Source organism: Molossus molossus, unplaced genomic scaffold, assembly GCF_014108415.1.
Source record: "Molossus molossus isolate mMolMol1 unplaced genomic scaffold, mMolMol1.p scaffold_m16_p_7, whole genome shotgun sequence".
In the NCBI taxonomy this organism is placed as follows: Eukaryota; Metazoa; Chordata; class Mammalia; order Chiroptera; family Molossidae; genus Molossus; species Molossus molossus.
In genome coordinates, this window is record NW_023425401.1 from 71,535,993 (window position 1) to 71,562,038 (window position 26,046).

At 36.7% G+C, this 26,046-nt stretch overlaps 1 protein-coding gene across 1 annotated transcript in view; it reads left to right on the forward strand.

Annotated features, from left to right (window-relative positions):
* HECW1 (HECT, C2 and WW domain containing E3 ubiquitin protein ligase 1) overlaps positions 1 to 26,046 on the forward strand; it is a 632,276-nt gene that overhangs the window by 464,430 nt on the left and 141,800 nt on the right. The window contains exons 20-21 of the mRNA XM_036246873.1: positions 97 to 210; positions 1,238 to 1,390. Coding sequence (XP_036102766.1) covers positions 97 to 210; positions 1,238 to 1,390 — 267 coding nt within the window. The remainder of the gene's footprint in view (positions 1 to 96; positions 211 to 1,237; positions 1,391 to 26,046) is intronic.

Genomic DNA, 26,046 nt, shown 5'->3' on the forward strand with positions numbered 1-26,046 from the left:
GTGAGACTTAGGCACTTACCACTCACCTAGAACATTCTCCAACAAAAGAGCTTCAAGCCACCACTCACCACCCACATGGTTTCTACTCCTCCCTAGGCTTGTTATTCGTCGGGACCACTTATTGGAAGGAACCTTTAATCAGGTGATGGCTTATTCCCGGAAAGAGCTCCAGCGAAACAAACTCTACATCACCTTTGTTGGAGAAGAGGGGTGAGGCACCAGTAGTTTTGTTTTCTTTTAATCCTCACCCGAGGATATTTTTCTATTTATCTTCAGGTAGAGTGAGAGGGAGGGAGGGGGAGAGAGAGAAACATCGATGTGAGAGAGACACATTGACTGGTTGCCTCCTGCATGACCCTGACCAAGGACAGGGATGAACAGCAACTGAGGCACATGCCCTTGACTGGAATCAAACCCATGATTCATTGGTCCACAAGCCAATGCTCTAACTGCTTAGCCATACTGAGCAGGGCGTCACCAGTAATTGTATGCTACCTTTGTGTGGTGGACCAGAACCCCTGGTTCTTGGGTCATTTTTCTCAAGAAGCAGGATGGCTCTAATTCTTTGCCCCAAGGTGATTCTGATTGTGTCCTTCTGGTAGGTCTTTCTCCAGGTATTTCCTACTTTTAGGTTTCACATTCTTTAAAAGCCTAAAATTATTGACAGTTACTAGAATTTGAGGCACATGGTCAAGTATTAACCAGAAATACATCCACAAGCTACTGAATCTTTACTTTTTTAGATGGCATACACTTCTGAGTACCTGATGAATAAACTCTTCCTCCTGAAGTGCACATATGAAACTACACAAAAGATTTTTTTAGTATAATTTTAGTGATTTCATGGAAAGCCCACCTGAGAAGGTATATCAAAATGAGCATGGAGGTTTTTTAATTCACACATTGTTACAAGAAATTCTCGTGTGCCTCCCCCAACAAAATCTTTGTTTTTAATGGGCCAGCTGTGTGTTTTATTATGATCAATAAAAAAAAAGGTTAAGGAACATGCCATAAAAGCTCACTCATGGAAATCTGAGTAAGAACTTTCACAAAACAATGACCACATCTTCTTTTCCTATAGCAAATTAATACTTCCATTAGGATTTATTCTAAAGAGCCAAGGCTGCTCTTGACATTCCCCAGTACTGACTCTGAAAGAGTACACTAGCATCCAGATAGAGGTAGGTCCCTTGCCTTTCTCTCATAATAGATTCCTGGGCTTCTGCTTCCTTTGCAGCCTGGATTACAGTGGTCCTTCGAGAGAGTTCTTCTTCCTTTTGTCTCAGGAGCTCTTCAACCCTTACTACGGACTCTTTGAGTATTCTGCAAATGATACTTACACGGTGCAAATCAGTCCCATGTCTGCATTTGTGGAAAACCATCTAGAATGGTAAGATCTAGAACTATTTCTATCTTACATTTGAAGGTTGTAGTCCTTTTTAATCAGAAGGCAACAGCATTTCTCAAGGGCCACTGTGTTAGAGCAGTGGGCCAGATAGAATGATAGGTAATGAAAGTGAATGACAAAGCACTAGTAAGGAGACTCTCTGTTAGTCTCCACCCCAAATACAAAATAAATTACTAAAGACACTGCAAATTTATTGTCAAATGAAAATTAATGGAAGAAACAGTAATTGCCTTCTGAGGTGACACTAAGATAAGTACACATAGGTCCTGAATGTTGATAATTCTACTAAAATTATGTGTCCCCAGTGTAGGATCCTTGGAGATATATATGGATTTGACATTATTTGATGATTGTACACTTTTGGACCAATGGCTTTAGCACTGTAAACATCAGCTTCTGCATCTTATTGTAAAATAGGGCTGTTGGGTCACATGATCTCTAAGTATCCTTCTGATTCAAAAATCCAGTTATCTCTTTGGTTTTCTCCTATTGAGGCATTACCACTTACTATGTGAGAAGATAAGTATTAGTCAATTCTGCACAATTCTGTAGGTGAGATACTCTAGGTATTAGAAGCCTTCATAAATCTGCATTGGAAATGTAATATTCATGCAATTTCTTGCTGTGTCACCACAACACCTGATTTAAAAATTAACCCTGCTCTCACTGCAGGAGTTCCTGCCATCAATAAGGAAATGAGTCCTGGAAACTGCTAATGTGGTTGTTGTGACATTGCTTATTTATAATGTGTAGCAATGGTTGATGATAATAGGAGCCTCTGAAGCAATACCTGGGCCTGCTGGACTTACAGGATAAATCCCTGAATTTTGGTTTTATAACATCAAATAACCCACCTCTGCTAACGCATCTATCAGCTGTCATGCCAGATCTCTTCAAAATAGTCTCAGCTCTGTGGTATTGATATGAGGGAGGAGTGAATCTATAGCAAGCATTTGACACAGGTGATAAAACAAAAGCTGTATTTTTCCTAACATTTCTTTTTTTTATCACTATTAATAAAGTGATGAAGAAAACTGAGACAGGAACACAAAGACATGGAGACAGGGCAGGCAAGACATTGCCAAGGGAAATTATGACCCTGAGAATTGGATGCTAGCTCTTACTTAGGTCACATTTAAACAGGGTTTAAGAGTGCTATAACCCATGACATAAGAATATATATATATATATATATATATATATATATATATATATATTATATTTAATGTAATCCCTCAAATTTCATGCTTAATTTGTGAACATGAAATTTAAGATGGCATCATAGAGGCCATGAATTGGAACTTGCAACAAAAAAGAAATATTTTCACCAAATATCATACATATAGGACTATGCTGGATGTTGTGGGGATACCTTTATTAATTTGGCAATTATAACTTAAGCATATACTATATGAAATTAGTACAAAAATGAAATTTGTAAGATCTCTTCCCTGAAAGAGGTGTAGTAGGAAGAACACATAAGTGAACCAACAATTATAATACTAAACTGTAAGTGCCAGGTTATACATACATAATACCCATTTGTGTGCTTGTACACACACCTGAGATACATATATAGGGAACTGTATTAAATCACAAGAAAAAGTTTTTTACTCAGCCCACAGTAAAGAATAGGAGAGTGAGAAACAAAGCCAGTAGATCTTATAAAAAGAAGGGACGGTTGTATCAGGTCTTAAGGGACAACAATTGTGTAGGAGACTAAGCAAAAAAGGGGAGATAAGACATGTAACAAAGTTAAAAAGGAAGTAATTATCAAAAGACATGAGAAGGAATGGAGCTTTTAACAAGCTGTGTAGCTGGATTAGAGCAGAGAATGCCCTTTGAGGTTGTGATAGAAAGTGAGGCTAGAGACAGGAGAGAAGCAGGTGGTCATATACTCTATGGAGCATACTGTAATTGGAGTTGTGTTGTTGTTTTTTTAAAGTAAGTCTTGCCATATTGTGAAGAAATTTTTGAGGAGGGAGGACTGGAAAGGGCCAGACCAGTTCTAAATAGGTTGGTAAGTCAAGGGGAGAAATAGAGGGTTAAAGCAAAGGCAGAAGCAGTATTCAAGAAAGGAAGAGACATCTCAGAGGGGAAAATGGTTAAACTACTTGGTTCACTCATTAAGCATTAAGGTTGCGGGGGGAGAAATATAGAATAAGGGCAAGTTTTCTAGTCACACAATTGGGTCAATTGATGCTATTAACTGTAGCTGTAGTTTGGATAAGTAGATATTTAGAGAGGAAAGATGAGGAACTGACTCTTTGACAGGTAAAACTTGCCATTTCTGTTATAAGTGCAGTTTGATATATTAATATTTAACTGGAACTATGGCCCTGAATGGCAGGAGAATAGCTATGCTGGATATCAAGATTTGAGTGACACCAATACAGACATAGTACCTCAGCCATGGGAATTTATTCAACCCCTCAAAGCTTATACAGTTAGCAGAGCTGAGGCCCACATCAAGGTGGATAGCATTAATGTGTATGGGGAAGGTAGAGTCAAAGGTCTCAGAAGGAAGCTAAAAAGGAGTGACCAGAGAACTCATAGCCTGGGAGGAGCGTGATGAAAGAAATACAAGATCTGGAGGGAGCAAGAGGAGCTCAGAAGACCTGCTTGGGAAGGAGCGAAGGTAGTCTGAAAAGGCAGAGGCTGGAGGAGGGGTCTAGGCAATAGAATAGGGTCTTAAGAGTCTCAGAGCATATGACTGAGGGACAGAGGTTAGTATATCAAGAGAATAAGAACATTCAGATGACCAAGGGAGCTGCATTAGGATGGTGGCAGAGTAGAGCAAGGGAAAAGTGCCATGGTGCCATCAATAGGACCCAATGTTCTGAAGAAAGCCTTGGAGTGAATAATGTTTCAGTGCAAATACAAAATAAGGCCACAGTCAAAGGCCTAATGGAAAGCACAGAGGACTTGCTGGACCTGTAGCCAGCTTGTTTTCTATTCACTTTCCCCTGGAGAAGGCACATCACCAGCTGCCCAGCCCCTGCTCTCACCCTGGCTTTGTTGCATCTGCTCATCTCTGGCTCAGCTGAAGAGGCTCTGTCAATGTGTCAATTATACTTTATTGCACTGAAGAAGTAAATTATATGATACAGGAATATTGTAAGAATTAGCAAATTTCTCTGGCTGGATCCTATATAAAGGTCAAAGGACCAGAAGTACCTGTCATGGAGGTACTAGTTAACCTCTGTCTTTCCAAAGAAAAGAACATGAGGACTTTCATCCACTGATGTTTCATTTGAAAATATTTACTGTGTAGCACAGAAATAAAATTCCAGGTAGCTTTCTGACAAACTAGCAATTCAAGTAGAGCTTGTGCATTGAGAATGCTAGTTTAGTGCTGCATATTGGATGGAAAATTTTTATAAAGTGAGCAGAGACCTCAACTCTGATCCCAGGTTCCAGTTCCCTGAGCTCTGAGCTGACAAAAAGGTGGGATGTGGAACCAGCACAGGCGCATGACCAGCACATGGAATTTGACTCTTTTTTCTTCAGTGCTTCAGAGGGGAGGATTCCCTCTGGAGTAGTCACAGCCACAAGTGAGTAAACTTGAGCCACATTGTTTAGCTTTGAACAAGAAGCCCTGTTAAGCTCTTATGTCTCAATCAGATGGAATGCTATAGTTACTCCATCTAGGTATTTTGCTATAGGGGATCCTTATGCCTTGTGGCAAGTAGTTTAAAAAACCTGAGTGGCCTGAATGCTTGGTTAGTTTTCTGATTGGCATTTTAATAAAGGGTGCTTAGGAAGACTCATTCCTTATTAAAGTCACTCTGGGGCTTACACAGAGTGAGTACAGCAAGGGGGTGTTGTGTTCCAGCCTGAGGACATATCACTGTTGTTCCTACACTGTTTATGACACTGAGGAAACCTGAAGTCTGAGCTTTCAAATACAATATCCCAATTAGATACCACTCACCCACCAGCAGGATGAGTAAGATTTCGGCTGATCTCAGATCTAGGTGTGTGCCCTTCCTTCTTTCCTCACTCCCCAGGACTCCTTATCCTGTGATCCACAAAGCCTGTGAAGGCAATGACATTTACTATGACCAGTACAGTACTCATAAAAAAAGCAAAGATCAAAAGATTATTGGGTCATAGTCTTCACCTTATACATTTAGCTGAAAATTATCTCTGGCATAGGACAGGCTGGTGCTGGAGTCCTCCTGGGAGGAAGAATAAAGGCTGTGTGCCCTCCTTTTCACTCTGCAGAACAGTGTCACAGACAAGAAATATGTTTTTTTTCTTGTAAGGAAGCTCCTTACCTGTCCTTTGATTCTAAATGATATCCTTGCTAGGTAATTAAGTGAATGACAAACTTTATTTTTTTATTTTATTTTTTTTTATTCATTTTTTAATTTTATTTTTGTTCCAGATGTGTCTCCTTTTTTACCCCATTGACACCCTCCTCCCAACCTCCCCCCCACGCCCCTTCCCCGGCTTTGTTGTCCAAGTCCATTGGTTATGCGTACATGCATATAAGTTCTGTGGTTTATCTCTTCTCACCCCCACTACCCCCTCTTCTAGGGTTGTAAGTCTGTACCCTACTTCTACGTCTCTGGGTCTACCGTATTCCGCAGACTGTAATGTTCATTATATTCCGTATATAAGTGAGATCATGTGGTATTTGTCTTTTTCTGCTTGGCTTGTTTCACTTAAGATAATACTTTCTAGGTCCCTCCATGTCACCTCAAAGGATAAGAGATCTTTCTTTCTTACAGCTGCATAGTACTCCATTGTGTATATGTACCATTGCTGTTTAATCCATTCATCTACTGATGGACACTTGGGCTGTTTCCAGATCTTAGCTATTGTAAATAGTGCTGCTACAAACATGGGGTTACATATATTCTTTCTGATTGGTGTTTCAGACTTCTTAGGGTATATTCCTAGAAGCGGGATCACTGGCTCAAATGGAAGTTCAATTTTTAATTTTTTGAGGTAACACCATATTGTTTTCCATAGTGGCTGCACCAGTTTGCATTCCCACCAGCAGTGTACTAGAGTCCCCTTTTCTCTACACCCTCGCCAACACTTGTTATTTGATGATTTGTTGATGGCGGCCATTCTGACAGGTGTGAGGTGATACCTCATTGTTGTTTTAATTTGCATCTCTCTGATGATTAGTAATATTGAGCATTTCTTCACATGTCTCCTGGCCATGTGTATGTCCTGTTTGGAGAGGTGTCTATTCAGATCCTCTGCCCATTTATTAATTGGGTTCTTTGTCTCTCTTTTGTTGAATTGTATGAGTATTCTATATATTTTGGAAATTAACCCCTTATCTGATGTATCATTGACAATGATGTTCTCCCATACAGTGGGTTGCCTTTCCATTTTGATGATTGTTTCTTTCTTCTGTGAAGAAGCTTTTTAGTTTGATGTAGTCCCATGTGTTCATTTTTTCTTTTGTTTCTCTTGCCTTGGACATGGTATCAGTGAAAATTCTGCTGAATATGATGTCTAAAATTTTGTTGCCTACATTTTCTTCTAGGATTTGTATGGACTCACAAGTCATATTTAAGTCTTTTATCCATTTTGAGTTTATTCTTGCGTGTGCTGTAAGTTGGTGGTCTACCTTCATTTTTTTGCATGTAGCTGTCCAGTTTTCCCAACACCATTCATTGAAGAAGCTTTCTTTACTCCACTGTATGCGCTTGCCACCTTTGTCAAATATTAATTGAGCTTATAGTCCTTGGTAAATTGTTGGGTTCTCTGTTCTGTTCCATTCATCTATATGCCTGTTCTTGTGCCAGTACTAGGCTACTTTGATTACAGTGGTTTTGTAGTATAATCTGATATCCAGTACTGTGATCCCTTCTACTATGTTATTTATTTATTTTTTTCAACATTGCTGTGGCACTTCAGGGTCTTTTTGGACCATATAAACTTTTGGAGAATTTGTTCTAGTTCTGAGAAATATGTCATTGGAATTTTTATGGGGATTGCATTTAATCTATAGATTACTTTGGGTAATATGAACATTTTAATGGTATTAATTTTTCCAATCCATGAACAATGTATGTGCTTCCACTTTTTTATATCTTCCTCTATTTTTTTTTCAATGTCCTGTAGTTTTCTGTAAACAGGTCCTTTACTTCTTTGGTTAAGTTTACTCCTAAGTATGTTAATTTTTTTGCTGCAATGGAAATGAGATTGTTTTTTTTAGTTTGTCTTTCTGTGAATTCATCATTGGTGTATAAGAATGCTGTCAATTTCTTGATGTTAATTTTGTATCCTCCTATTTTGCCAAATTTATTTATTAAGTCTAGTAGATTTTTGATGGAGTCTTAAGAGTTTGCAGATGACATAATATTATACATAGAAAACAGTTCCACTTCCTCCTTTCCACTTTGAATCCCTTTTATTTTTTCTTCCTGTCTGGTTATTGTGGCTAAGACTTCCAGAACTATGTTAAATAAGAGTGGCAAAAGTGGACATCCCTGGCTTGTTCCTATTCTTAAGGAAAATGCTTTTAGTTTTTGCCCATTGAGTATGATGTTGGCTGTAGGTCTTTCATATATGGCCATTATTATGTTGAGATATAATCTCTGTATTCCCACATTGCTGAGCGTTTTTATCAGAAATGGATGCTGGATTTTGTCAAACGTTTTTCAGTATTTATTGATATAATCATGTGGTTTTTATCCTTCACTTTGTTTATGTGGCGTATCACATTAATTGATTTACAAACGTTGTACCAGCCTGGCATCCCTGGGGTGAAATCCCACTTGGTTATGGTGAATAATTTGTTTGATGTATTGCTGGATCCGATTTGCTTGTATTTTGTTAAGGATATTAATGTTTATGTTCATCAGGAATATGGCCTGTAGTTTTCTTTCTTTGTGGTGTCTTTATTTGGTTTTGAAATTAGAAGTATGCTGGCCTCATAAAACAAGTTTGGAAGTCTTCCTTCTTAAATATTTTAGAATACTTTGAAGAGAATGGGTGTTATTTCTTCTTTGAAAGTTTAGTAAAACTGTCCTGTGGAGCCAGGGAGTCTGGGCTTTTGTTTGCTGTGAAAGTCTTGATTACCTCTTCAATGTCCTTAGTTTTTATTGGTCTGTTCAAGTTTTCTATCTCTTTCCAGTTCTGGGAGACTATGTGTTTCTAGAAATTTGTCCATTTTGCTTAGATTGTCAAATTTGTTGCTATATAATTGTTCATAGTATTTGTTAACGATCCTTTGTATTTCTATGGTGTTAGTTGTTACTTCTTTATCGTTTCTGATTATATCTTTACAAAAACAGGTCTTCCTTTCATTGATCCTTTGAATTGTTTTTTTGTTTTTGTTTTTTTTTTGGACTCTATGTCATTTATTTCTGCTCTGATCTTTGCTATTTTCTTTTTTCTACTTGCTCTGGGGTTTCATTATTGTTTGCTTTTTAGTTTTTTAAGTTGCAAGTTTCAATAGTCTATTAGAAATTTTTCTTGTTTCTTGAGGTAGGCCTGTAGTGCTATGAACTTCCCTCTCAGAACTGCTTTCGCTACATCCCATGGGTTTTGTGTTGTTGTGTGTTCATTTTCATTGGTTTCCAGGAAGTTTTTAATTTCATCCTTGATCTCCTCAGTAACCCATTAATTGTTTAATAACATGCTTTAGCCTCCATATTTTCAAATATCTTTGCATGTTCCTGTTGCAATTGATTTCTAGTTTCATGGCATTGTAATCTGAGAAGATGCTTGATATGATTTCCGTCTTCTTGAACTTAGTTTGTGTCCTAACATGTGGTCTATCTTTGAGAATGTCCCATGTGCACTTGAGAACAATGTGAATTCTGCAGTTTTGGGGTGTAATTCTCTGTAGATATTTATTATATCTATTTGGTTTAGTGCTTTGTTTAGAGTCTCTGTTCTCTTGCTAATTTTTTTGTCTAGACGATCCATCCAGTGATGTCAGCGAGGTATTGAAGTCCCCCTGCTATGATTGTATTGCTTTTGATTTCTCCTTTTATGTCCTCCAGAAGATTTTTAATATATTTTGTTGCTCCAATATTGGGTGCATATATGTTTACCAAGATTATATCTTCCTGTTGGATATATCCTTTCTATATTATGTAGTGGCCTTATTTGTCTCTAGTTATGGCCTTCATTTTGAAGTATAATTTATCAGATATGAGTATTGCTATCTCAGCTTTTTTTCCTTCATGTTTGCTTGGAAGATTTTTTTCATTCCTTCGCTTTCAACCTATGTGAGTCTTTTGTTGTGAGGTGGGTCTCTTGTAAACATATATATGAGTCATACTTTCTTATCCAATCATCTACTCTGTGTCTTATTATTGAAGCATTCAATCCATTTACATTTAAGGTGATTATTTATATGTACTTATTTATTGCCATTTTTGTTTCGTGTTGTTATATTTTTCTTTCCATTTCTTCTACTAATTATGGCAGTCCTTTTAACATTTCTTGCCATGCTGGTTTGGTGCTAATATGTTTTTTTAGACTTTTATTGTCTGGGAAGCTTTTTATTTGACCTTCTATTTTGAATGATAGCCTTGTGGGTAGAGTAGTCTTGGATTCTGATTCTTGTTTTTCATGACGCTGATTACTTCATGCCATTTCCTTCTGACCTGTTTCTGTTGAGAAGTCAGCTGACAGCCTTATGGGGATTTCCTTTGTAGGTAACCTGTGGCTTATCTCTTGCTGCCTTAGGATTCTCTCTTTGTCTTTAATTTTTGGCATTTTAATTAGTGTGTCTTGGTGTGGGCCTGTTTGGGTTCTTCTTACTTGCAGTGCTCTGTGCTTCTTGAACTTGAATGCCTTCTTCCTTCACCAAATTAGGAAAGTTTTCTGTCACTGTTTCTTCAAATGTATTCTCTAACCCTTGCTTATTTTCTTCTTCTTTGGGGACTTCTATGATGCAAATATTATTATGTTTTCCGTGTCCCACAGTTCTCTTAAGCTATCTTCCTGTTTTTTAATTATTTTTTCTTTTGGTTTTCTAATTGGTTGACTTTTTCTACCCTGTCTTCTAATTCACTGATCCAGTCCTCACCTTCCTCTACTCTGCAGTTTAGTCCTTCCAATGTGTTCTTTATTTCTGATAAGTCATTCTTCATTTCTTCTTGGTGATTTTTATTTTCCAGTTGGTTGATTTTCAATGTTTCTGTGTCTTTACTCATGGTGTTGATGTCCTTCCTTATGCTGTTGATCTTCCTGAAGATCATGGCTCTGAATTTTAGCTCTGTTAACTTGCTCAACTGCATTTCATTTATCTCATCTTTGGTAGTGTTGTCTTGTTCTTTCATTTGGGATTTGTTTCTTTTTTTCACTATTTTGGCTATCTCAGTAAATTTTGGAGCCTGCCAAATTTTCCTGGGTGTTGGTGATTTTCTGTTTTTGGCTCCCTCTACTGGTTTGGATGAGCATGGGAGGACCCATGTTAAACACCACTGTCTAGTCTTACGTACCTGGGTAGAGTTTCAAGCCCAGAAAGGGTTCAGTTGTCCTCTTTTTCCTGGAGGCTATTAGTCTTAGTTACTTAAGGAGCCTTGGGTTCTCAGTTGAATGAAAAACCCCCTCAGGTGTTCAGCATAAAGGTATTTCCCGAGGGTGGGGCAGGTGCTGGTTGTTAATGAGCCTCAATTTGCATTATAATGGCCCACCTGGTTGGGCTTGATTCTTCCCAGGAGGGGCCACCTCGCCCCAGAGCCCTTAGAAGGAGTAATATGGCCACTGTCCTGTGTGGCTGCAAGTCAGCAAAAGGTCTAAGTGCCCTCCAAATCTCAAGTGTCCCCACACAGTTCCAGTCCAGTCTGCCTGCCTTCTGCCAGAGCCCAAGGTAAGTGGCTGTGGCTCTTTTAGCACTCTGTCCTGGCTCTCTGCACAGTGGAGTGGGCTTGGGAGTTTAACCTTGAGGGCACTGCTCACAGCTAAGACGACTGCTGTCCATGGGCTCCCAGCTCCCCTCTCATGCCGCCACAATTCTACCAGGATTGATTCAGTGTCCCTGGTTATATGGTACTCGCAAGCTGCTTTCCTGTTGCTTTTTCCTGATGATTTTTTTTTATTTTAGTTGTAATTCTAGTTTGGTCCTGGGAGATGGTCTGTGTAGTTTTCATTCATTCTGCCACTATTTCTATATCTGTTGTTCATATTTTTGATATTCTTCTTTTTCTTAAAGAAGACCCTCCAACACTTCATGTAAATCTGGTTTTGTGGTGATGAACTCCTTTAGCGTTTTTTTGTTTTTTTTTTGTTTTTTTTGTTTTTTGTCTAGGTAACTCTTTCTATGTCCACAATTCTAAATGATAGCTTTGCAGGATAGAGTGATTTGGGTTGTAGGTCCTTGCTTGTCATCACTTTGAATAATTCTTGCCATTTCCTTCTCGCCTGTAAAGTTTTGAGAAATCGGCTGACAGTCTTATGTGAGCTCCCTTATAAGTAAGTAACTGCTTTTCTCTTATTGCTTTAAGATTCTCTCTTTGTCTTTAACCTTTGTCATTTTGATTATGATGTGTCTTGATGTGGGCTTTTTTTGGTTCATCTTGTTTGGAACTCTCTGTGCTTCCTGAATATGTATGGCTGTTTCCTTCACAAAGTTAGGGATGATAAATTTTTAAAAATCAAGAACATGCTCTTAATTAACCAGAATGCAAATGTGTTAAAATCAGGAAATTAACATTTATAAAAAATTGTTATTCAACCCACAGACTGTATTCAGATTTCATCCATTGTCCTCTGTAGTAAGAATTTTTCAGGTCCAGGATCCAATCCAAGATCACCTGTTATATTTCAGTTGTCTCTTCAGCTGCCCTTTATTTGGATCAGTCTTAGTCTGTTTTTCTGTGTCTTTCTCAACTTTGACATTTTAAAGAGATAGGGCCAGTTATTTTGTAGAATGTCCCTCACTTTGGGTTTGTTTGATTTAGGTTATGCATAGTAACAGGAATACCTCAGAAGTGACACTGTGTTCTTCTCATTGATCCAATCGGGTGGCAGGCAATTGTGACTTGTTCCCATATTGGTGATGTTAACTTTGATCACCAAGTCTTGGATGTGTCCTCCAAATTTCTTTAATATAAAGTGATTATTTTCCTTTTGTAATAAATAACTAATTTGTGGGTAGATTATTTGAAATTATGTTACTATTCTGTTCCTAAAAGAACAATGATGACTCTTGCTTGCATCAAATTACTGTAATGATTGCCAGATATCAATTTTTAAACTCTATCATTTCCTCTGCATTATATAACATTTTAATGTAAAGGTCTTTCTTATTTATTTACTTCTTTTAATATGGATCTATGGATTTGGATTTTATTCAGTGGATTATAATCCATTAGTAGCCTTATTTATGTTGATGCTCAGATTATCCCAGATTTGGCCAGTGGGGGCTTCTTCAAACTGGCTTCAGTGACTAGCATTCTTTGAGCACATTCTTACTTCTTGCACAGGATGGTCTAGAATAACTCTCCAAGCCTCAGGCCTAGGCTCTGATATTTTGCTAATATCCCCTGGTTCTTTTTAGTGGGAAGTGATATTAAAACTTTCAATATGGAAGCTAGATGTACTCATTGCCACTGAGGTATTATTGCTGATGTCCTTTCAGTGGACAGACTGAGAAGAAAAACAATTTTATATCATTGTTACCTTTTATCATTTTATATTTTTAGTGTCTTTCTCCCACTGTGAGAAGTCCTGTTCCCAACAAAATCAATATATTTACTTCTTTCCTCAATTCTACAATACACATACTTGTCTTAGTATTACTTCATCCATACCACCATTAACAATAAACCTACCAACCTTTTAAGTCAAATCTAGGTTTTCCTAAAAGTTTTGTTGGTCCTTATATCTTCAGACTGAGAGAAATAAAAGTACTATTATTGAAAGTTATTTGGATTCTTTCTTTTCCACTTTTTTAAAATATGGTTGCTACCCATTTGGTATATAGTTATTTGTTTCTGTTTGTGAGTTTTAGCCTCCTTTTCCATAGAAAAGAGATAACAGTGCTAATCCTGCATGGTTGTTGTAAAGGTACAAAAAACTGGCAGGCACCCAGTAGGTACTTAAGAAATGTAGATACTCCTATTTTTTACTTGAGTGTATGTGTATATTTCATAGGAACATCTGAAGGGTATAGAGAAATCTAGATTGGTTTCTTCAATCCAGGATTTCTCAACATCATTACTATTGACATTTGGCACCAGATAACTCTTTGGGATTGCCCAAAGGGGATTGTTCAGTGTGTGGCAGGATAGTTAACAGTCACACCACAATAACTACCTCCAGTCGTGACAACCAAAAATCTCTTCAGACATTGCCAAATGTATCCTAACATATAAGATGAAGATTAAAAATTATACTTTGATGATATTACTCTATTTTATGAAAAAAAAAACTTTATTTTTTGACTACATTACAGCTTGAGTAAATAAATAGAAATAAATACCATCCATCTTTAAAAAAACTGCTTTGAAGACAAAGATATTCTAGTAACAATATGAAGTCCAAGATAAATTAGAACATGTTATCAATATCAAAGCTGAGAAATCCTTAGACTTGACTCTTTTTTATTTTATTTTTTAATATTTATTGATTTTAGAGAGAGAGGAGGGAGGGGGAGAGAGAGAAACATCAATGAGAGAGAACATCAGTTGGACACCTTCTGCATGCCCCTAACCAGGGACTTGGCCCACAACTTGGGTATGTGCCTTGACTGAGATTTGAACTGGTGACTTCTTGGTGCATGTGTCAACACTCAACCACTGAGCCATACTTACCAGGCTAACAAAACTGAAACTATTGTTTAAGTCACAGGAACATACTTTCCATGAAATGTGTTCATTTTCTGACTTGTTTAAATGCCAAATAGAATTAACATAATCAACAACATCTTGTCTCCAAGAAGATACATTATGTTTAATTCTATGAGAGGAATTTCATCAGAGCAGTGAGAAGGGTGAAAAGTTTGACAGCAAGAGAAACTGAAATGAACAAAGGGAGAAACCAATGTATATTATCTAGAATGAATTTTCTAACTTAAAAATAGTAAAATTTTCTTTAAAAGGTGTTGAAAATGGCATACATTGGTGAGACACAAACAGAAGTTTAACCCTAATCAAGTAAAAATGGGATCAAGGTATTCAAGTAATCTCAGGATTTGAGAAGGGAGATAATTGGTGGAGACATATAAATATAATAATCAGAAATATCACTATAAAGATAAATGAGAATCACTTTGAAAAAAGGATAATCCAGGAGATAGATCCTCAGCCATAGGAATCACATAGATGCCTCAGGATCTTTACAGGCATGAAGAGGCAAGAAGGAATGCCAGTTTTCAGACATAGACCCCAAGATTGGCTTTTTCTACTATCCACACTTCTAAGAATTTTTTCTTTATATTCTAATCTGAAAGAATATAAACTAATTCCATTATTTAAAAAATATATAATAAGAAGAAGATAAATCTTCAAACATAATCACAACCTTAATATCATATTGATTAATTATATTGTTTGGTTTATGCTGCCCATTCTTACCCTCTCTCGATGCAATTAATTTAGAAACAATTATTTACATAGCTTCACACATTTCTGTTACCCTGGTTATATCATTACATACACCTTAATGTAACATGAGAACTTGGTGTTACCAGAGAGCCTTTATTGTTTTTACAGTTGTGTGAAATTACAAAATGTCATTTTAGTTCAAACTTAGGTAATATTTGAATAATTTAAATATTTTTCTAAATCACAATGTCACTAGACTATATGCTTCATGATATTTCAGGAGCCTTGTCTGTTGTGTTCATTGCATATCTCAGCAATCAGTACAGTGCCTCAAAAATGGGGGATAGCTTATTATTTGCTGAAATAAAAGAGAAATGATTGGGCCCACCCAGGCTCATCCAAACTCAGTACAGGGAGACACAAATAGCAGAATGCCAACACCCAAAGGGAAAATTTGGCAGGCTCCAAAGCCCAAAATGGTGAAACAAAGAAACAAAAGCCAGATGAAAGAACAAGAGACTTCTACCAAAGATGACATAAATGTAGAGCAGTTAAGCAAGTTAACAGAACTAGAATTCAGAGCAATAATCTTGAAGAAGCTCAACAGCATGTGTAAGGACATGAGCACCATGAGTAAAGACATAGAAATGTTGAAAATGAACCAGTTAGAAATTAAAAGCCACCAAGAAGACATGTCAGAAATAAAGAACACATTGGAAGGACGAAACAGCAGACTAAACAGCTGAGGACCAAATCTGTGAATTAGAAGACAGGGTAGGAAAAATCAACCAATCAGAAAACCAAAAGGAAAAAAAAAATGATTAAAAAACAAGAAGATAGCTTAAGAGAACTGTGGGACAACTGGAAACATAATGACATTCACATCATAGGAGCCCTTGAAGAGAAAGAAATGGGCAAGGGTTAGAGAATATGTTTGAAGAAATAATGACAGAAAACTTTTCTAACTTGGTAAAGAAAGAAAGCATTCAAGTTCAAGAAGCACAGAGAGCCTCAAGTAAGAAGAACCCAAAGAGGCCCACACCAAGACACATAATAATTAAAATGCCAAAAGTTAAAAACAAAGACAAAATCCTAAGGGCAGAAGAGATAAGCAACAGGTAACCTACAAAGGAAACCTGATAAAGCTCTCAGCTGACTTCTCAACAGAAACTACAGACCAGAAGGGAGTGGCATGAAGTAATTAAGGTCATGAAAAACAAAAATCTGAATCCAAGACTACTCTATCCAGCAGGCTATAATTCAAAATTGAAGGTCAAAGAAAGAGATTTCCAGACCAAAAAAAAAAAAAAAAAAAAACTTAAGGAAATATATAAACACCAAATCAAGACTGCAACACATGCTAAATGGACTACTGTAATTAGTAGAAGAAGTAGGAAGAAAAGTAGAACCACACTAAACAAAAATGGTGATAATAAAGTTCATATCAATTATCACCTTAAATGTAAATAGTGTGAATGTTCCAATAAAAAGACACAGAGTAGCTGACTGAATAAGAAAGCATGACTCACATATATGTTGTTTACAAGAAACCCACCTCACAACAAAAGACTCATAGGTTGAAAGTGAAGGGATGAAAAAAAATCTTTCAAGGAAATGGAAAACCAAAAAAAGCTAGAGTAACAATACTCATACCTGATAGAGTAGATTTCAAAATGAAGACCATAACTAAAAACAAAGAAGGCCACTACATAATATTGAAAGGATCTATACAACAGGAATATATAACCTTGGTAAATCTATATGCAACCAATATAGGAGCACCAACATATATTAAAAATCTCTTGGAGGACTTCAAGGAGAAATTGACAGCAATACAATCATAGTAGAAAACTTCAACACCCCACTGACATCACTGGATAGATTTTCTGCACAAAAAAATTACAAGAATACACAGACTTTAAATGAAGCACTAGATCAAATGGATTGAATAGCTATTTACAGAGAATTACACCACAAAACTGCAGAATTCATATTTCTCTCAACTGAACCTGGGACATTCTCAAAGATAGACCACATGTTAGGACACAAACTAAGTCTCTACAAGTTCAAGAAGATTCAAATCATATCAAGAATCTTCTCAGACTACAATCGCCAGCAACTAGAAATCAATTGCAACAAGAACATGCAAAGGCATTTGAAAACATGGAGGCTAAATAACATGGTATTGAACAATGAATGGGTTACCATGGAAATCAAGGAAGAAATTAAAAACTTCCTAGAAACTAATTAAAATGAACACACAACAACACAAAATCTATGGGATGCAGTGAAACCAGTTCTGAGAGGGAAGTTCATAGCACTACAGGCCTACCTCAAGAAGAAAGAAAAATTTCTAACAATATCTAACCTCACAACTTAAAAAACTAAAAAGCAAACAAAAAGAAAACCCCAGAGTAAGTAGAAGAAAAAAAAATAGTAAACATCACAGCAGAAACAAATGACATAGAGACCAAAAAAAAAAAAAAAACAATTCAAAGGATCAATAAAACAAAGAGCTGGTTTTTTGAAAAGATAAACAAGATTGATAGACCCTTAGCTAGACTCACCTAGATACAAAAAGAAAGAACCCAAATACACAAAATCAGAAATGAAAGAGGAGAAGTAACAACTGACACCACAGAAATACAACAGATCATTAACAACTACCATGAACTGTTATATAGCAACAAATTTGACAATTAGAGCGTAATGGACCAATTGCTAAATAAAAATAGTCTCCCAAAACTGAACTGAAAAGAGAGAGAAAACTTGAAGAGACCAAGAAAAACAGAAGAAATGGAAGATATAATCAAGACACTCCCAGCAAACAAAAAGCCAAGGCCCAGATGGCTTCACGGGGGAATTTTACTGAACATATAAAAAAGAATGAATCCCATTCTTCTCAAACTATTTCAAAAAATTTAACAATAAGGAAGAATTCCAAACTCGTTTTATGAGGCCAGCATAATTTTCATTCCAAAACCAGAAAAAGACACTAAAAAGAAAGAAAACTACAGACCAATATCCCTGATGAACATAGATGCCGAAATCCTAAACAAAATACTAGCAAATAGGATCCAGGAACACATCAAAAAATTATTTACCATGACCAAGTGGTATTCATCCCAGGGATGCCAGGCTGGTACAATGTTCGCAAATCAATAAAGGTGATTCAGCACATAAGCAAAATGAAAGATAAAAATAATATGATCTCTTATCCTTTGAGACTACATGGAGGGACCTGGAAAGTATCATCCTAAGTGAAACAAGCCAAACAGAGAAAGACAAATTTCATATGATCTCACTGATTTGTGGAATATAATGAACATAACAGTTTGAGGAATGGGGTAGCCCCAGAGACGCGGAAGCGGGGTACAGACTGACAATCCCCTAAGGAGTGGGGAGGTGGGGGAGGAATGAACCACAGAACTTATACGCATGTATGCATGAACAGTGGACATGGACAACAATCTGGGGAAGGGGCAGAGAGGGAAGGGGGAATGGGGAATCAGTGGGGGAAAAAAGGAGAATCATCTGTAACAAAAATTAATCAATAAAAATAATAATAATATGATCATATCAATAGACACTGGAAAAGCATTTGACAAAATCTAGAACCCTTTTCTGGTAAAAACGGTCATCAACCTGAGAATAGAGGGATCATATCTCAACATAATAAAGGCCATATATGAAAGACCTACAGCAAACATACTCAATGGGCAAAAACTAAAAGAATTTCCCTTAAGAATATGAACAAGGCTAGGGTGCCCACTTTTGCCATCCTTATTTAACATAGTACAGGAAATCCTAGGCATAACAATCAGACAGGAGGAAAAAATAAAAGAAATCCAAATGGGAAAGGAGGAAGTGAAACTGTCATTATTCACACATGACATGATACTATACATAGAAAACCCCAAAGACACCATCAAAATTTTATTAGACTTAATAAATGAATTTGACAAAGTAGCAGGATATAAAATTGACATCAAGAAATCAATGGCACATCACCTAAGGCAATAAAAACAAAGGAGAAAATGAACACATGGGACTACATCAAACTCAAAAGCTTCTGCACAGCAAAAGATACAATCATCAAAATGGAAAGGCTACCCACTGTATGGGAGAGCATAATTGCCAACGATATATCAGATAAGGGGTTAGTTTCCAATATGTATAGAGTACTAATACAACTCCACAAAAGGAAGACAAAGAACCCAATTAAAAAATGGGCAGAGGAGCTGAATAGACACCTCTCCAAACAGGACATACAAATGGCTAAGAAACATATGAAGAAATGCTCATCATCACTAATCATCAGAGAGATGCAAATTAAAACAACAATGAGGTATCACCTCACACCTGTCAGAATGGCCGCCATCAACAAATCATCAAACAACAAGTGTTGGCGAGGGTGTAGAGAAAAGGGGACTCTAGTACACTGCTGGTGGGAATGCAGACTGGTGTAGCCACTATGGAAAACAATATGCTGTCACCTCAAAAAATTAAAAATTGAACTTTCATTTGACCCAGTGATCCCACTTCTAGGAATATACCCTAAGAAGCCTAAAACACCAATCAGAAAGAATATATGTACCCCCATCTTTGTAGCAGCACTATTTACAATCACTAATATCTGGAAACAGCCCAAGTGTCCATCAGTAGACGAATGGATCAAAAAGCTGTGGTACATATACACAATGGAGTACTACGCAGCTGTAAGAAAGAAAGATCTGTTATCCTTTGAGACTACATGGAGGGACCTTGAAAGTATCATCCTAAGTGAAACAAGCCAAACAGAGAAAGACAAGTTTCATATGATCTCACTTATTTGTGGAATATAATGAACATAACAGTTTGAGGAATGGGGTAGTCCCAGAGACCCGGAAGCAGGCTACAGACTGACAATCCCCTAAAGAGGGGGGAGGTGGGAGAGGGATGAACCACAGAACTTATATACATGTATGCATGAACAGTGGACATGGACAACAATCTGGGGAAAGGGCAGGGAGGGAGGGGAAGGGGGACTCAGTGGGGGAAAAAGGAGAAACATGTATAACAAAAATTAATCAATAAAAAAAAAAAGAAATCAATGGCATTCTTATACACCAATAATGAACTCACAAAAAGAGAAACTAAATAATCACTTTTACCATCAGAGCAAAAAAATTAAGGTATCTAGGAATAAACTTAACCAAAGAAATAATGGACCTATTCACAGAAAACTTTAGGTCATTGAAAAAAGAGAGGAAGATATTTAAAAAGTGGAAGCACATACCTTGTTCATGGATTAGAAAAATTAACCTCATTAAAATGTCCATACTACCCAAAGCAATCTATACATTCAATGCAATCCCCATCAAAATACCAATGACATGCTTCACAGAACTAGAACAAATATGTCAAAAGTTCATATGGAACCAAAAAAGACCTCAATTAGCCACAGTAATCTTGAAAAAGAAGATCAAAGTTGGAGGGATCACATTACCAGATTTCAGGTTATACTACAAAGCCACTGTAATCAAAACAGCCTGGTATTTGCACAAAAATAAACATATAGACCAATGGAACAGAACAGAGAACACAAAAATGGACCCAAGGCAATATGCTCAATTAACATTTGAAAAAGGTGGCAAGAATATATATTAGAGTAGTAGTCTTTTTAATAAATGGTGTTGGAAAAATTAAACAGCTAAATGCAAAAATATGAAACTAAACCATCAACTTACACCATACACAAGAATAAACTCAAAATGGATAAAAGACTTAAATGTGACTTGTGAATCCATAAAAATTCTAGAATAAATTGTAGGCAATAAAATTTCAGAAATAAAATACAGAGCAGTGTTGCCTCCCATATGTCAGGAGGAGGGGGAAAGGGAATGAACAAAGAAACAGACAAACACAAAAGACAGTACAAGACTCCAGTGCGAGTACTGCATCATTTTATTTTTATATCCTCTATCTGCGTTAGGCTAGGTCCCAAGAATTCGCTGACCTCACTCTGGTTATAGTTTAACTGTTCCTTAATCTTTAAATTCCTTAATCTTTAAGATCAATGAGTTCCTTGGGAGTTAATCATATCTGGTTTGCGGGCATATGTTGTAACATACTCGTTTGTGAGGTATGTGACCTCCCAGGTTAATGGAAACATTCCAGAGCTTGTTTGCAAGACATCTGGACTCCTTCCAAGTTATCTGTTTGCAGAATAACCAAGCTAAACTCTGTATGATCTTACATTTTCCCCTTTTATTTTTCATTTTTAATATGAGCTATAACAGCATTTAGTTTTCCCTCTAGCTTCTTTTTTACTCTTCTCTGGGACCATCGCCAGTAGACTATATAAGAAAGAAAACAAAGCAATATGATTACAAAAGTATTTCCAAAGGTTGTAGTTAACAAAGTTTGTACATGTCCTAAAGGATTAAGATTAGCTAAACAATCTGCTAAACCATTAAGCATTTTTTGATCAGTCAACTGAGGCAATTTATGTGAAAAGGTAGCAGAAATTTCTTCTTGTAATGCTAAGATTTCTTCAGTAATATTAGAATGTCCCTCTAAATTTCTTTTGATTCTATTCCATTCTTGAGAAACATTATATAAGACAGGAGTTACACATATTTGAGTTGAATTCCAATCACATCTTAATAACATTCTAGTTGACAAAATTGACACCTGATCACCTAAACATTTTATAGTATGTTGTAAATTTTCAATTTCCATATTCAATTGAGAGTCCAAATTCCGTTGCTGCTCCCGTAGGGTATGGGCATCTGTATACCATCCTGCAACAAAGTCAGCTGTCTGGATTTCTTGTTGAAGAGCCACACCAGCTACTGCAGCAACAGAAGCAAGTCCCAGGATAATTGCAATTATTAAGCCCACAAATCTCTTGGAACATTTCAACAGTTGTTGAACCATATTGTATATGGCTGTTAGTCCAACAGAATCACTCCAGGGTTGGGTAAAATTAACAGGTATCCATAAATCAGGTCAAATCTGAGCTACTAAAAGACTATCAGAACTTTCATTAAAAGTTTTCCACCAAGATATATTGACACACTGTAATAATGTGGCAGGGATTCCTTTTAAGAATGGTGCAAGAGGAGTAAAACCTCCTTCCTGCCAAACTATAGTTTCATTTCCGATCCCATCTAAAGTTACATTACCTAAGGCATTCAAGCTATTATCTGTTTTGCGCCATTTTAATTAATGTTTAGAGAATTTTTCTTGAAAAAACCCATGCGGACTCCAATCTAGAATCACAATATTTGTAAACTGTATCATTTAAAAGCATTCTAGGCAAATGAGCTCTGCATCTTAACCATTCAAAACGAGTTACAGGAGGTGTAAACGATGTCAAGGTACAGATAGAAATATTCGGTATATCTTCTTCTGCTGAATCTACTAAAGAGAAACGCTGAAAAGCTTTCATGGTGATTACAGCCATGGAGGAAGCAAGTGAAGAATGATTAAACTTAACTGCCCAAGCTTGATGGGCTAATTTTAAACAAAAGCTATTATTACCAATACATAAAGGAAACCCCCGTGCAGCTAAAGTTATATTAACATTATTAGCTGTGTTCAAACTAGAAGGATGTAAATCTCTGCCATTGCATCAGGGGAATGGCAATGGTTGAGAATCATTAGTGCACACTGGCACAGAAATATCTCCCCACACTACTGCTTGAAGCAGACAAGGATTAGGCACATATGTCCAATAAGTAAAATTTTCTGCATATACTATATTTACCTGGCAGGTCACAACCACCATCATAGCCAGGAGAAGATTGGCAGGAGTTAAAGGTTGTCGGGTACCTTGAAGTGTCTTCTCCACTTCTTGGGTCAATTTCTTTAATTGACCCCATGTTGGAGGCTGCGCCTGGCGGGTTCCCATCATGAAGGAGCAATTGGTAGTTAGATTCGAGAATGATCTGAATAACATCTCATCAATCTGGTTGTCTCTCATCTTTGGGCTGGAACTTTATTCTTCGCCTAGGGAGCCAGAAGTATGAATCACCTGTGGATACATAAGCATACCCATGCCCCATATGCCACAAGACTCCCACAACCCTTCTTCAATTTTCACCCATATTTTTTGTGGTTGTTGGTCCCCTAGATTACATGAGGAAAAATGTTTCTCAGCTGCGGTTGTATGATTCTGAGTCCAAATGTTTAAAAAATTTAATGTAAATTAGGTTTTGTTTAATTGCTGATGTGGGGATAATAGTCTAGTTCCCCCTTTTATTTTTTTGTAAATAAAGGCGCAAGGTACAATGCGTTCTCTCAATAATGGCTTGTCCTTGGCTATTGCCAAGAATGCCTGTGATATGTTGAATGTTATAGGAGTGTAAAAAAGAGGCAAATATTGCAGAAGTATAGGCTGGATCATTGTCAATTTTGAGGTAATCCCATAACTGCAAAACATACCAACAGATGAGCAATTACTGCAGAAGTTCTTTCTGTCGTAGCTGCAGTAACCCATTGAAAATGAGAATATGTGTCAATAGTGTGATGAATATATTTTAATTTTCCAAAAGGAGCGTAATGAACAACATTCATCTGCCAAATTCTATTCTCAGAGAGCCCTCTAGGATTAGCGCCAGGAGGCAGAGGATGTAGGTTCTGAGGACTACAAATAGGACAATATTTTATAATGTTTAATGCTTCCTTTTTTGTAATAGCATATCTAGCTCGCAAGCCTTTTGCATTAGTTTGATGCAGGTGATGTTCTTGTTGAGCAGTGTACCCAGATAAAAGTGCATCAGCTTGCACATTGCCTGAAGCCATAGGCCCAGGAAGGGAAGAATGTGATCTGATATGAGTGATAAAAATCGGTAAGGCATGCTGTGAAAGCAAGGTTTGTAACAGGAGAAATATTTTCTGAATTGCAGTTTTATCTACTGAAGGTAAGTAACCTGAGGTAATTGTTTTACTGTAAATACAGCATATTGAGAATCAGAGACAATATTTAGACTGGTTACTGGAAATTCTTGTAATACTCTGTAAATAGCCCATAATTCAGATTGCTGCACAGATGTCCAAGGAGAAATTTCAGTTTTAGAGACACCCTCTGACCAAAAGGCTATTTTTGTTTGATTTGCATCAGTATAAACAGTAGGTCCTTTAACTGGTTTAGGAGAAATAGGATTATGAGGAAGAATTGAATGTTCTTTTGAAAATTGAAATAATTTAAAAGCCAGATAATTGTTGTCAATTATTCCCAGATAATTTGTTAAGGCAATTTGCCAAACCTCAGAATTTTGAATAATTGCTGAATTTGTTTTTATGTAACCTCGTAATAATACTTTCTGGCTCTATACCAAGTAATTGTTTAATTCGTTTTCTTCCTTTATAAATTAACATAGCTAATAAGTGATAAACTGTTTAGTGAATTTGTTAGGTAAAAAAATCCGTTCTAAAATAGAAGTATTTTGTCCAATACATCCCGTAGGAGAGTGATCAGTATGGAATATGAACAGTTGAGCAGGAAAATGAGGATCATAATATTGAATTTGAGCTTTGGAAATTCTTTGTTCAACTAATTCTAATTCCTGCAAAGCTTCTTTTGTTAATTCTCGAGGACTTTCTAATTGAGAGTCTCCTTCTAAAGTGGCAAATAAATTTTGGAGTGCTACTGTAGGGATTCCTAATGTAGGATGCAACCAATTAATATCTCCTAACAATTTTTGAAAATCATTTAATGTTTTTAATTGATCTGTTCTTATTTGTACTTTCTGAGGTTTAATAGACTTTTGAGTAAGTATATATCCTAGGTAATTATAAGGTTCTTCTAATTGTACTTTTTCAGGAGCTATTTTTAAATTAAATTTAGTTAAAGATTGTTGTAGTTCCTGAAAATAATAATCTTTCTTTTCCTTAATGGGAGCTGCAAGTAAAATATCATCCATGTAATGATACAAAAGAATGTCCAAAAACCGCTCCCGCAAGGGCTGCAATGCTCAATCTACAAATTCTTGACACAGGGTAGGGCTGTTTGACATTCCCTGAGGAAGTACTTTCCATTGATACCTCTCAACAGGATGCCTATTGTTGTATTCAGGTATGGTAAATGTGAAATTTTCTTTGTCTGAATCTTGTAAAGGGATTGTATAAAAACAATTTTTCAAGTCAATGATTAACATGCTATACCCTTTAGGAATGCAAGAAGGTAAAGGGAGACCAGGTTGTAAAGGTCCCATTAGTTCAATACATTTGTTAATTTCTCATAAATCTGTTAATAATCTCCATTGTCCATTCTTTTTCTTTATTACAAAAACAGGTGAATTTCAAGGTGACGTAGATGGTTCAATATGTTTTAATTTTAATTGTTCCTTTACCAAATCCTTTAAAGCCTCGAGCTTTTCTTTGTGTAATGGCCATTGCTCTACCCAGACGGGTCTGTCTGTTTTCCATTTTAAAGGTAAAGCTCTAGGTACAAGAGCAGTGGCTATTAGTTTTCCTGAAGGGGGTTGTAATTCATTTTAAACATCATATTATGAGCAGCTGGAGATATTTGAGGAATATGTAAGAAGGCACCGAATTGTTGTAGCAAATCTCTTCCCCAAATATTGATAGGAATGTCAGTGCGATAAAATTGAACAAGAGCAGTGTGTCCCTCAGGACCTAGACATTGGAATGGCCTGGTTCCTTTTTCTACACTTGTTGAAATTCCAATACCATTTAGGGTGGAGTCAGCTCTCTCCTTTTTTCCACTCTTTAGGCCAATAGGCTTTTGCAATAATGGAGCCATCTGCCCCAGTGTCTACAAGCCCTATAAATTCTTTACCCTCTATGCTTAGCTTGATAGAAGGGTGATCATCAGAAATTAATGTTTCCCAAAATATTTGTCTCCCAGTACTTCCAAATCCTCCTGATTGCTCTGCATTTTGAGTGTTAAAAGCTTTATATGGTAGTACTAATAGCTGCGCAATTCTTTCTCCTGGTAATAATGAAATTGTATTGGCAACAGAAGCCATAATCTTAATTTTTCCGGTATAGTCAGAATCAATTACCCCTACGTGTATTTGAATTCCCCTTAATGCTGAACTACTTCTCCCTACTATCATGCTGAAATATCCCTTAGGCAGTGGACCTGAAACTCCTGTAGATAAGAGATATATTCCTCCATATATTCCTCCCTGAGGAGAAAGAGTATAAGGA